Genomic DNA, 13,610 nt, shown 5'->3' on the forward strand with positions numbered 1-13,610 from the left:
TCACTGTGAATGGTTTGGTGGAGCTTTGGTTCCCTCTCAGAGAGGCGGCCCAACCTGACCCGGCCTGTTGCATCTCGTCGTGTTTTAAATGATCTGCTGGGATAGTCGCGGTTACAGATTACACTCGGCTTCTGTCTTTATTTATTTCCTCCGGGTTAGCTTAGGTTGCGGCTGTTTAATGATCAACAGCTCACCTGAAGACCAAATAAGGGAGGAACTGGCCCTGCTCCCAGTTTTCTGTGCGTTCATAACACAGCCGGCTGCTCTGCAGAAACTAAGTGATTCAAACCTGACCAAACTTTTGCCAGAATAAGCTAAGCGTGGTTGGTGTCCAACAAAAAGCTCCTTACCAAATAAACAGGGTTTTTTTTGTAACAGTGCGGCATTTTGGGACCTACCCCTTTCCTCAGTGAGAGTTAATGTGAAGGGCTTTACTGTCATAAAGCTGTTGCAGTAGCTCGTCTAAAAAGATGGGAGTCTTTTCTGTTGCAGCGTACAGTTATTCCCTAAATAACTGATGTTTTGTCATTCATTTTTATGCATTTGTGAAATCAAATAATTTATTCCCTTGGTTGTTTGTGGGGATTTTTTTGTGGTTCACATTGTGAAAATAGCTTTAATTTGATCTTCTGGTGTGTTCCGTTTCTACTCAGTAGTTGTCGTTTCTGAGTTTTAAGCAGTAAAAACAAAAGCAACTGGAGCGCCTGAAATCAGAGCTTTGTCTTAAGTCAGCGTAAAATTTTCAGCATGGCTGCGATGCTTAGAAAACTATTTTTTAAAAAGTGTAAGTTGTTTATTTGCATGTCTCAAGGTCTGCACTATCTTTAACGCTGTAATACACATGTAGCGCGAGTAGGTGGCAATAACGTTAGCAACTTAAAATAAGAAAGATCATTGACGTCCACCCTGCGGTTTGGTAGGTGGCAGTAAAAGCACCAACCGCCAATAAAAAAAACTAAATAATAATAAGAAGAAGCGCCCTCGCTCTTACAAGGTAACCAAACAAGATAAAACAGATGAGCTAAAAACAATACCTGGTTGCTTTTTGACCAGTCAAACATTTCTTATTGGAGCCACAAGCTAGTGGTGCGTTGCACTGAAAGTCTGAAGTAGGATCTTTGCATCACACTCAACAGTTTTCCAGTTGCAGGTTGGAAAATTAGGGAGATTTGCTAACTGTAACTTTGCTAAGCAATCTGCAGTTACCAATACAACCAGAACATTTTTTCCAAATGTACTGGATCACTGGCATACATTAAACTGTACCATCTGTGCAACTGATTAAATTAGATTTAAACTGACCTAAGTGCTAATAAAGAGGTTTTAGTGACGGCTGTCATTGTATTTTATGTGATTGGCAGCCATATTGGATTCTAAGACTGAGTTTGATTTTCCGAGTCAGAATTCTGTCACAGTGCATTTTTCTGGCTTGCATCTCAGAAACTCTGACTTCCGAGTACAAATTGAATGCACCACAAATCTCCTACACTTCAATTTAAGTCTAGGACGTTTTGGTTCCATCCAGGATCTTATCAAACAACAATCTGTTCTTGCTTCTTGGCAGAACTGGGTCTCCAGATCAGGAATTCTGAATTAGTTTGAATAAATGTGAACAGTCAAAGGAAACCCAGCAAATAACTGGCACCAGGTAAAATCAGTACTTGAAAAGGCATCAACAGAACAGAACAAATAGAGCTGGAGTTTTACAGAAAAATGTATTGTTTAATGCTTGAAAGAGGTTTGATATGTGAACATATGTGTAGTAAAAGAATCTAAAGGTGCAGAGGTCAGTGGGGAGTTGGGATGGAAACACTAGTAAATCCGTAGTAATGTGGACGCACTGTTAAAGCCTTGTTTCCACACAACCTTTATAATTTTGATTGATCTCATATGCTGTTAAAATGTCCACCTTCTGTTCGCCTTGGTCTTCAAATCACTTTGACTACACTATATGTTTATGAAGCAAGTTTTTCATTTTCCTTTTTTTTAACCACTTTTTAACCTAACTACTAAGTTCCCAAATTGAATAAAGTGGGTTTTATAATAATTCTTCACAAACTGCAAACAAGTGGGCAAGAATTTCTGTCTTGCACTTTTGGTTCAGTTCCGGAAAAAATGGCCCATTTGTGTGGAAACAAGCCGGACCGCTGGCTGGACCCAGACCTGCGTCCACCTCACAGCAAGCAGCGAGACGCTGACCTGAACATCAGGTCATGCTAAGCTAGCGCAGTGGCTGACTGGAGTTCAAAAGACAACCCATTCTCAAGTTCATCCAACACAGTAGCAGCCATCCCGTTAGAAGCTCCGCCCCCTGGCCTCAGAGAACCTTCCAGAACATTTCAACATGTCTGTAAATGATGCTTGTTCTGACTGCTTGTTCTGGAGAATTTAGCTGTGACTGAAACAAATGAAGCCGCTCAGTCCTCACTGCGTGCGGGTCTGAGTCTGAGTGTGTTTCTGAAGCTGCTGGTGTTTATTCAATAGGTTCAGGTCATTTTACCAGTTTGTACTTTTGGAGTTTTGGCTGTTTTGCACAGTTTAACCAAGTTTAGCCAAGAAAAGGAGCCGTTAGCCACAGGCTGCATGGTACCAAACACAAATAGTCGATACCTGCCTCGGGGACTCGCTATGACAACTGATCATTTAAAGATCTTGTCTTTGATCTATTTTTGTTGTACTTGAAGAAAATTGAGTTTTGAGACTTCAAAGCACCCTGACATTGAATTAGACAGTTAGACTAAACGTCTAAGTTAGACAGGATCTAACTTAGAGCTGCGTTAGCTTGAAGAAGGGTCAAAATCGATCATACTTCATAGAAACTAAATGGTCCAAGAAGAGATTACACCATAACCAATGGTAATAGGATGGAGTGTAAAGCCTTAAGGGGAAAAAATACAATTAAATAAAAGTCTACAAGAAATGTAAGAATTTTTGATGATTTATCTCCAGGATTCATCAAAAGTTCTAATCTAACAAAATTAAACAAGCTTGATATGTCATGATCAAATGGGTACAAAGTGGTTAGTTTATGGAGGGAGTGTCCAAAGTGTGGCCCAGGGGCCAGTCGTCATCTGCTTATTTTTGTTTCACACGTATAAAGCTGTTAATCGACTGCAAAAGTAAACTATTTTGTCGATGACGGATTTATTTGAAAAGAGTTTTAAAAAAAACAACTTATTTGATAAAATAGTTTTATAAGCTAGCACTGATGTAGAAAGTGTACAGTTTAGAGTTTTGTTGCATACATTTAGAAAGGGTTACTATTTCAAAGCATTTTTATGTGAAAGTTCCAGATGCTGGGTTAGCAGCTAGACAAATTGGTATCCTGTTCCAGGACCTTGTAGGCTCTAGGTTTACTGTGGCTGTCGTAATAAAACAAAAATCTGGTCATTTTCTTCATACAAAGTTCTTGCTTCTTAAAGGAAAAGTTCCCCAAAAACCCTGCTGAGGTTGGCAGGTTTTACTGGTCGGATCAGGAAGTGCTTCCTCGTTCAACACAGATTCAAACGCAGGTTAGAAAAAATCCCATCAGAATTTTTTTTAAACATTTTGAATACTGTTTAGGTAATGCAGAGCAGTTTTACCTGCAGACAACGGCCTTGAAGATGGAAGAAATTGCTTCCACAGAATCTTCTTCATTATACCAAGTAGTCTGTGCTGTTGCTACTAAGGCAGATGTATCTCTTCATTTTACCATGTAACCTTAAAAGACTTTATGTGCTCCAGTTGAAACATAGACCAAGATTGTTTAATTAGTGTAAAGAAACTCAGTCAACATTGAGGAGTATTTAAAGATGGCGTCAGAAGACGCTTCCCAGCACTGAAGCATCATGAAGCTAGCTAGCTCTGATACCACACATCACAAGTAAGACAGAACTAATACCCCATCACACCACGGTGTATAGACCACACACCTAGCATGAAAGGAAACACTAGCTACGTTTCCATTAACTGTATAATTTACCAATTTCGGGGGGGAAAATATCACACTTTTCAATGAATAGTTTTGGTGCTAGCATGAGGTGGGTTATGGCCGCATCACAATCAGTTCATCTCACAAAACTGCAATGGAAACACTTTTTTCACATTACAAGAGTCACATGAGCTACAACCGGATGTTGCCACTGGTGTAAACCACAAAGAAAACGATGGGAAGAAGGTGGAGGATGATTGCGTAACATGTTTCTTTAATGACTTATTTCATGAACAAACTTGTCCATGTGTGATTTTAATTACGTTTCTTTTTTAAAGGAATCACCGCATTTTCAAAGTTTCGACGTTTGCAGAATATTGACAAAGTTTTTAATAGAAACGCAGTTACTAAGACCGCATGTTAAATAGGTCTAATCCTCAACTGAACAATTTAACCTTTGACCAGCCAGCCAACCTTCAGCCAGGCTTAATGGGGGCTCATTTTCGCCTAGCTGTCTCCTAAATTACGAATCCAGCTCTGGGAAAGTTCTCATAAAAACCACATGCACGTTCAATGTCATGCTAAAATCACAGTGCCATCTAGTGGCCTGTCATAACAGCTATAGCTGACTCGATGGGTCTTCATGGGAATTTTTCCCAATCAACATCTGAAAATACTGACAGTTTCCAGGCAACGGTGTCATGTAAGCATAGCCTGAATGTGAAAAACAAAACAAAAAAACACTTTCCATCTTTATTCTCCAGCATCCTCCAGACCGGAAGTTCGATACCTGCACAATAAATGCAACAGAATTAGCCTTACTTTGTGTTTTGGGTAGACCTGCCTGTTGGTTGGTAGCTCACTTGTAGCTGTAGGTAGAACTGATTTCTGGTGAAAGTCACTGGTTGGCTGCAGGAGTACCAGTGTGTGTGCTGGGAAATGTGAAGACCTCCTTAGTAAATATGTATTTATTATAAACATGATATTTATTTACTTTTTATTTTTTGTGATTATGGATCTGTGAAACGGGCTTCCAGCTGTGACCACAGCTTTTATTGGGTTACTTTGCCCAGAAACACTGTGTTCAGTTCCCTCAGTTATGTTTGGGTTATATTAATGTAAATACTATGTATATGAAAAGATGCTGAGAAACGTAGAAAAAAAATAGATCTATTTATTCTGAAATGAAGTTTTATTTCCAATGTTGGAAGACATTTCATGGCAATAAACATTGCACAGAGTTGACCTCAACTAACGAGTTGCGCCAATCGTCTTTTGTCTTTTCTTTACAGTCGTGCAAAAACTTACTTCCTCTCCCTGTAATCCTTCCTTTTTTCTTCCCACGCCTCTTCATCAGCCCGTCACCTTGTCCTGACCTTGACCCTTCTCCTGCCGTGCAGAAGGATTGAAATTCCTCCCTCCCTCGCTCCCGCTCTGATCTCGAGCCGCTTTCAGAGCCGAGTTTATCAGCAACCCGCTGCCGTGTTTTGTTTTGTTTTTTTCGGTCTTGCAGCGGTGTGAGGATTAGACTTCTCGTGAAGGTTAAATATTTTCCAGCACAGAGGGAGTTTTTCCACATCACAGATGGAACCGTTCCAACTCTCAAACAGTGGATGCAATCCACGCAAAGAGCAAAAGAGTTGCAGATGAAATGGAACATGAAGTGTTTGCCTCTAATTCACTGTTAAAATATCATGTTTTTGTGGTGTAAAAAAATGAATTATGAATAACCTATTTTGCGTGATATTTATCCTCCATCGTTCAACTAAAAACACTAATCTAAAAACTGGCATATTCTTGTTGTGGACCATTTTTGTAGCCTTGAACTGACTGATACCTTAATATAAGGAGATCTTTTTTTTATTCTTTATGTCGTCTACAAAATTTGGCTTCTGGCAAAAGTCCAAACGGTCCTACTTTATCGACAGTAATTCAGATTCTCAGCTATTAAATGGACGTGTGAATAAAAAAAGAAACTAAAACTGGATTAAAGGATTCTTCCGCAAAGTGTTTGAGTGTGCAAAACACTTTTGCAACCTGGTTCTTGCTACTATTTCCAATTGAGATTTTTTCTGTTATTAACTTTCTAATGAGCTGTTCAGAATAAATGTCATATTATAGATGGAAAATGGAAGCTTTTATTTATTTATTGTGTGTCATTTCTTTACACCACAAAACCTTGATGAGGTGTAGTCTTTTATAGTTTGTATGAGTGCAATGCAAATATGAAATACATTGTGGACAGAGGACTCATAAAAATAAAAGCTAATATTCTAGTCTATAATTTCGCTTTTTTTTATTTCCAAGGTGCCGAAATATTTTATAAACTGAGATTGGGAGGTGCTTCATGTGGATAACTTTACTGAAAGTCTGTCTAAATACTTTTTAAAGATTTGTTGGCGCTAGTGGGCTTTATTCAAAGTTATCAGACAGAAAAGGGGGGAAACATGCAGCAAAGCTCCCGAGGTTGGGATTGGAACCTCAGACCTCTACACCACAAGCTACCCTGAATTAAAGAACGATGAAAAAACTAGTAGAAAGAAAAATAACACTTTATTCATCAGTTAAATGTCACTTAAATGCTCGAATACATCATATTTGGATATTTATTTTCACATCAAAGTTTGATCGAAGGTAAAAGTTCAACAGATGACCAAAAATATACCTAAAAATCCCCAGGAAACCCGACACATTTGAAACATAATCACACCTCTAACCCTTTTCTCCCACTATTCATTGATGTAAAACAATACATGTGAAAAACACCATTTAAATCTGTTACCTCATATTTTCCTAAGTGAGATTCTGAATAGTTATCAGTAATAGTTGAGCTGTAGTCGAAAGATCTCATTGTGTCTATGAGTTATGTTTCTGAAGTAATGGGATGCTGTCCAGTCACTTTTTCTTTTTCTTTTTCTGTTTTAGTCTGTTAGGATTATAGCATATTAATCTGTCTGCACCAGCATCTAAAGGCAGAAATGATTCATTTTTGACTTTAGAATTTGCGTGTTCAACATGGACCCAGAGTGAAACGGGATTATTCCTGGGATCAGTGGGTTCTTTCCAGTAGACAAAGAATCAAGACAAACAGCTTCTCAATTTGAAGAGATCACTAAAATCCCAGTGTGTCAACAAAAAGCCCCTGGAGGAAAACTCCTTACACTGAGCAAAGATCGGGTTTGATTTTAGGGTTAAAACATAATGAGTAAAATACTTGTGTTGTTTTATAACAAGTTATTTCACTGGTAATTGACACATTGATTTATCTGTCTTTGCCTGTAGTTGACAATCAGTTGGAAGTATAGAAAATGTCAGATGAATATCAAACAAGAAAGAGATTTTCACCTCCGTCAATTAATTGGCAAAGCATCTAAAAATGCCAGCAGAGTAATGTAATCAGAGTATTTCTTCATGTCATCAGCAAATGATTTAATGACGTTGTAGCTAGGCTTATGTTAATCCCTTTAAGGAGTGAGGTATTGAAAACATTAGTTTTCAATACCTTTTTTTACTTGAATGTAGCTGAAGACATTGCATGCTATCTGTTCAATTTCAGACGATTCTCCACGCTCCATCAGACATGCAAACCAGCCGCCTTCAAGGTAAGCCAGGTCAGAGTAACCACTGGGACCCTCGTTAAGGATCCAGGGGTTGCTCCATGCACTTGGATCCAGCGGGGATTTGTTCAGATACACCCCTAGGTCCACTCTTGTGGACTGACTGGTCGGATGGGAGTAAAGCAGCCACCGTGGCTCCTGATTTGCACCAGACCCTCCAGGTTGAGCTGGAAAGGAGACCACGCTCCCCTGACATCCTCCGCCTGTTTCCGCGAGCTTCTCAGCAGGAGGGAGGGTGAGGAAATCCTCTCCCCCGTTGTCGCTGACCGCCTCCACTCGGTAGCCTCCCTCATTGCGGGCATTGCAGTAAACGTACCTGGTGCCTTTGCCGTCCGAAACCTCGGCCATTTCGCATTCGACCGATTTGTCGTCGAGCGTGTTGCCCAGCTGCCACGTGGCGCCGTTGTCGTCACTGTAGAAGCAGAACGCGCGCGAGACGGCGAAAAAACACGACACGCAGAAGCACGAGGGGAAGCGAGAGACATAAGCGTAGGCCGGAACGATCAGTCTACCGCTTTCTGTTTGGAGGCCGTGACCCGGACCAACGGCAAACGTTGCCCACTGTTTGGTCTGAGGAAAATTTACTGTCAAGTCAGTGACCGAGTTCCAGGTCTCACCGGCGTCTCTGGTCGTCATGTAGCAGAGACGGGCCTTGTTGACGCCCCAGAACCTCTGCCATGGTTCTGAAACGTTGCCTTCGACACAGATGAAAAACAGAAAGAGTGTCTTGGTTGTCTTTTCGTAGACTGGGCACGGATTCATGGGGCGAAATCCACCAAGATGGACCTTCTCCACCACGTTTCTGGACACTGACCACTGCAAAGGGACATAACTCTGAGTTAGAGCCATGCTGAAATAAATGGTGTAGCGAGAAAACAGTTGGTTTAGATCAACATTTTCAGGTTAAGGACCACTTTACCCATTTAACAAACACTCACCGACCACCTAACTTGAAATTGCCCAACATCTAAATATATGCAACCTGAAATGAAAATATTAACTCTTAACTGACTTATTGTCTTTGTTCATCTTAAAGAGAAGGCTGATGATGACAAAACCATGAACAAGCCTACTTGAGGTATTTTGAGTAAGTAACAGATTCTAAACTGTATATTCTAAACATAAATAGAACATAAAAAATTATTTTATTTTAGATACTACAGATGCAGTTAGTCAGCTTGAGGCTCAGCGCTGCTCAAAAACCAAAGTTCTGCAACTCACCACAACTCATCAGTTTCTCGGAATATATTTCCGAGAAACTGAAAAAAATTCCTGCAGACTGAATGACTCCGGTATGTTCAGCTTTTCGAAAGCTTCTCATCCATTATTAGTTTAAACACAATCCTTTGGTAAGCTAACTGTAGCGTCAGACTTCAAGCTCACATTACGGCAAATAAATGGTCCTTTACATGCAGTACCTTGCGGACCACAGGCTGAGAGAGATTGGTTTAGACGATTTACCTTAACACTTATTTCAAGAGTGGCTTCGTCTTTGACCAGCGCTCCCGTTTTCATGACCAGCACCTCTGCGCTGGCGTCGTTTGAAGTTCTCCGCTTCTCTGCAAAGGCCAGCAGAATCTTTTGGTCTTGGTCATAGTGCAGAGCAGGAATCCTGTACACCTCCTCTTTGTCGGAAAGAAAGACGGTACTCTGCTGTCCGGAGGTAAGCAAGGCCTTCTTTTCCATAGTTTATCATCTGTGGGCAAAACAATCAATCAGGCGCAGACCTGTGAGGGAGGAGACTTTATTGCAAGGAGATGGGGGCCATCAAGACCTGTAATCAAGCGTCTTGATTACAGGTAAACAAGGGTGAAGTACCGTACAGCTAGTTTTATCTGAGATCATTTGGAATAAAGGTCCCTGAGGAGGGGTTCACATGTAGATTAGGAAGATAAGACAGCAGTTTATTGTATCATTAATAGATAAAACATACCAACCCAAATGATAAAATGCTAAAAGAGACCAAACAAATCAATACAGTTTATGAATGTCAGCTGTGCGTTTTGTTTTCACGGTTCCTGCAACAACTTAAAGTCCCTGTTGGTGGATCGTTGTCTGCGTTGCACGTCAGGCAGAATTTTTTGCTCATTCTCTCTTGCTAAATAGTTCAAGGTCATTCAGATTGGACAGAGAGTGTGACTATCATTTTTTTTCCCACCAAGTCTTGCCATAGCTCTTCAATTGGGTTCAGGTCTGATCTTTGTCTGGACCGTTCCAGCACCTGAATATGTTGTGATCTGAACCATTCCAGTATATCTCTGGTTGTGTGTTTGATGTCATTGTCCTTCAGCTTCCTGGTCCCTGTTGAAGAAAAGCATCCCCACTGCATGATGCAGCCACCACCATGCTTTACTGTGGGAATGTTCAGCTTTGGTCTTCATGGACAGAAAGTTCATCTGAGTTATAAAAATCCTCAGAAATTTGGCCTTAACTTCCTCCCACTTCAGCATTAAACCTTGGTAAAGGTTCACCACAGAAAGTCCCAATGAATACATCAAAGTTTGTAGCTGTTGCAGTCCAAGGGGTTTGAATATTTTCAAGAGGCATTGCAGAAAAGAAGATGGATATTGTGGAAATGTTTTCCTGACACTAACGGTTTATGGTCCAAAATGTCAATAGTGGATTTTTAAAGAGATTTTGAGAATTTAGAACACAGCTTCTGTGTGTTATGGTTATTTCCGAAGCCAACATCTGCGCTGCTCCTATTAGGGAAGGATGATATATCATAATATATGACATCATTTGTCCCACTACAAAACTACCAATCCTCCTCAAATCAGCTAAACAACATGAGGCTGCAAAATATCAGAGGTTCTGAACTGAAATTTCACCAACCTAAACAAAGACAAAGAAAAATCTTCCAGTTACAAGTGATGAGACATGAAAATGTTATTTATTTATTCTGTCATTTCTTTATATGTTGAGGTATACATACGACACTGGAACAATTGTTGCAAAATGAATTGTAAAAAAACAAAAACAAGAAATGAACTCACCAACTGCAGTGGATCACTGCCCAGAGGAAGCCTGGAGGATATGATGAATGCAGAAGGGTGGCGCCTTATTATAGTCTGCTGTTTTATTGCTCCATGTTTGTGTTATCATATTTTTTATCTGGTCCATTTCTAATTATGATTAAAAAAGAGCAGAGTTAATGATTGTCATTTGGACCCAAACCAATCAGTTAGGTGGTGTCTTCGTCGTGTTCAGTGTGAAACGTAAACCGTCCACTCGGTTCATCTGCAGGCTCCTGTGGAAATATTTGTTTGTACCCCACATCCAGGTGGGCTCTGCTCCCTCATTGGGTGATCTCTACAGACTCGCCTCCTCCCCCCTGCTCTCTGCTACACTACGGCTCACAAACTAGTTTGTATTTATTAACTTATTTTTAGTCTTCCATCACATACAGTGGATCTCTGGTCTTTGCAGGGCTTGTAGACTCCAGCATTTATCTAAAATCTAAAAACACTTCTGTCTATTTTAGAAGTTTCAGCACCAAATTTACCTCAGTATGTGATAATACACACAATGGAAAATAATCTTAGCAGTACCACAGACGCTAACATATGCAGACCTCCAGGTCTCTGCTCTCGGGGGTTCTGCCAATCAGCACCAAGGGAAACAAAATGGCATCCCTGGATTGGCTCCACCAATAGCATGTCAAGTAGCATTGCACTTATGTGTTTGAACGCTCCAAGTTGCATTTCCCTCTGAATATTTTAGATCTGATCTGTGAAAAGAATTACTTACATTCTACCAGCCATAACCAGACAAGATCTGTAGAATCGGTAATGTGTCTCGACAACATTAAGATGGTTAAACAAATCTCAAAAAGTAACACCTCCAATTTTGATCTATTTTCTCTAGAAAATGTTGATCTATAGAAAATAGATACAAATTTATTGATCTATTTATTGATTTCATTTGATTCAATGAAATTAAATTATTTCATTGAATGATTTCATCTGTTCAATGAAATCATTGAACAAATTCATTGAAATCTGTTGGTCTGAAATGGGTACCAAAGGAATGTCTTCGGTTTTGGGACTCCAGTGAATCAGAGTGAAAACTATTATCCGCAAATGGAGAAAACATGAAACAGTGGGGAGTCTTCCAAGAGTTGACCAGCCAACTAATATTACTAAAAAAGCACATCAACAATTCATCCAGGGGGTCATAAAAATAAAAAAAAGCACATCTGAAGCACTGCAGGGGTCAGTTAAGGTTGCCGTGTTTGATTCAACAAGAATCTGGGCAAAAATGGCCTCAATAGGAGAATTCAAGGCACAAAGTCATTGCACAGCAAAGCAAACTATACAGTTGTTGAATTTATGCCAAAAACAGAACATCGTACCTAAAGTCAAACATGGTAGTGGCAGCCCCAGTGCATCACGCTGGGGCTGCTTTGCTGCTTCAGTACCCGGACAATGTGCTGTAAATTGATGTAACCATGAACTCTGCTCTCTGTGGGACCAGTGAACTTGAGCGCCACCTAGCATAGCCAAGATGAAGGTTTTCAAATGGACACAATATTGAAAACGGTTAAATCTGAATCTGATCATTCATGGAACCTCTTTAGAAATGTGAACTCTGGACGCTGACGTTGGATTTGGGGACGAATGTGTTTCTGCTACATGGTTAGCATTGACATGCTACTTTAGGCCTGAATAGCTTCGCTGAATAGCTGGCTAATTACTGTTAGCCCAACTAGAACACAAAAACAGTCTTTTCCAGTGTCACATCAGATTATGTTTTGAAGTAAAATCCATCGCTGTTGTTAGTGAACGTCGCATGTGCGTCAGATTTACGGATGTACCAGAAACGCGTGAATATAAAGACTCTGGTTGAAAAAAAGCGTTTCATTTTAAAGTGTTAAAATGTATGTATTGGCTGACTCACATATAGTTAACTAATATGAAAGAAAGAGGACTTTGAATGAAGTGAACATTTTCCAAATTTCCGTTCTATCATCCAGAATAACAAACAATAATATCAGTCTTCTTAGTCTTAGAGACAAACTCTTGTTCTCAGTGATGCACCTACAAGCTGAGATCCTGGACATGCTCCGCTTCTGGACCAGGCAACAAGCAGAACCTGTCCTAGTCGGGCAAAGCAGGAAGTAAAGCTCTTTGTTTTCACGGTTGGGTTTGAAGCGACATGGAAACGGTTTGCATTTGATCAATAATGACCTGGAACTCCATCAACATTTCAGACCATTTTTCCTGCCACCAGTCTGAGTCATGGTCAGTTTGGGTTTGAGGGTAAAAAACCCCGAAACCCCGAAAAACCCTGCTCTGTTAAAAGTTAATAGAAAATTAGAATGTTGCTCATGGAAACGCCTAACCTTGTTCTGAGCACCGGTCAGAACACTAATCATTTTTAACCATTGCTTAGAACACTTTTCTTCTCGTTGTGTCCTATTTCAGTAAAATACAAAGAAAGGTTGTTAGCTTTTATAATTTTTATTGCCTCTATATTTGATTCTGTTTTATCGTTTAGTTGTAGTTTGTATTTATTGCTGATGAGGTGATTATTGACTTCATACTCAGTGATTATGATAGTTGTTTCACCAATGGTCTATTTATTCACCTGATATAAACGCTCATATCAGGTTCAGATGATTTCAGAGTGAACTATAAAGTTAGGAGGAATTTCCAACAATGGAAAAATATCGGACGTCAACATTGGCCTAAATTTTTTAATCTGTGTGTTCCTACTATTTTTTTTTTTTTCAAACGTTTCTGTAACATTTGCCGCTCTGAGTAGATTTTATTTAGCTTGACTGGACTGAATGGGGGGGGGGGGGGAAGGGGTCAAAAATCAGGTACCCTGAGGGGGTCAAATGGAGGCTCGTTAGAATGTCTGCCCTGAAGCCCCCAAAAAAGTCGCTCAGCCCCTGCTGAAGTCAACCAGCGTATCAGAGGTAAAGAACTTTGTCCTTTGAAGACTTTAAATGATAAGAAGTTGACTAACACAAATCAATCAGACCTGCACTAATAAATCCTTTGTGGTTTGAAAGAAGAAATTCGAACATTTGCAGACAGACCTATTAAATATTCATCGTTTTTTTATGAGCACAT

The 13,610-nt window shown here is 40.0% G+C and overlaps 1 protein-coding gene across 2 annotated transcripts; it reads right to left on the bottom strand.

The window, feature by feature from the left end:
- Positions 1-6,447: 6,447 nt before the first annotated feature.
- Positions 6,448-13,262, bottom strand: LOC102225136 (sialidase-3-like). 2 transcript variants are annotated; one of them, XM_005813067.2, is made up of 3 exons: positions 10,527-13,262; positions 8,992-9,226; positions 6,448-8,346 (listed from the first exon to the last, which is right to left on the bottom strand). In XM_005813067.2, the coding sequence occupies exons 2-3, from the start codon at positions 9,214-9,216 to the stop codon at positions 7,402-7,404; spliced, it is 1,170 nt and encodes a 389-aa protein (XP_005813124.1). In that variant the 5' UTR covers positions 9,217-9,226; positions 10,527-13,262; the 3' UTR covers positions 6,448-7,401. The 2 variants fall into 2 exon arrangements, with proteins under 2 accessions (XP_005813124.1, XP_023194068.1); XM_023338300.1 differs by having other exon boundaries at positions 8,992-10,365.
- Between the last annotated feature and the right edge of the window lie 348 nt (positions 13,263-13,610).

The sequence above is a fragment of the Xiphophorus maculatus genome, chromosome 8 (assembly GCF_002775205.1).
Source record: "Xiphophorus maculatus strain JP 163 A chromosome 8, X_maculatus-5.0-male, whole genome shotgun sequence".
Taxonomy (NCBI): domain Eukaryota; kingdom Metazoa; phylum Chordata; class Actinopteri; order Cyprinodontiformes; family Poeciliidae; genus Xiphophorus; species Xiphophorus maculatus.

Excerpts from the sequence above, each read along its gene's own strand:
- LOC102225136 (XM_005813067.2), bottom strand. The coding sequence starts at position 9,216 with ATGGAAAAGAAGGCCTTGCTTACCTCCGGACAGCAGAGTACCGTCTTT. Across the intron at positions 8,347-8,991 it reads CTCTTGAAATAAGTGTTAAG|TGGTCAGTGTCCAGAAACGT; the intron begins GTAAATCGTCTA and ends GTCCCTTTGCAG.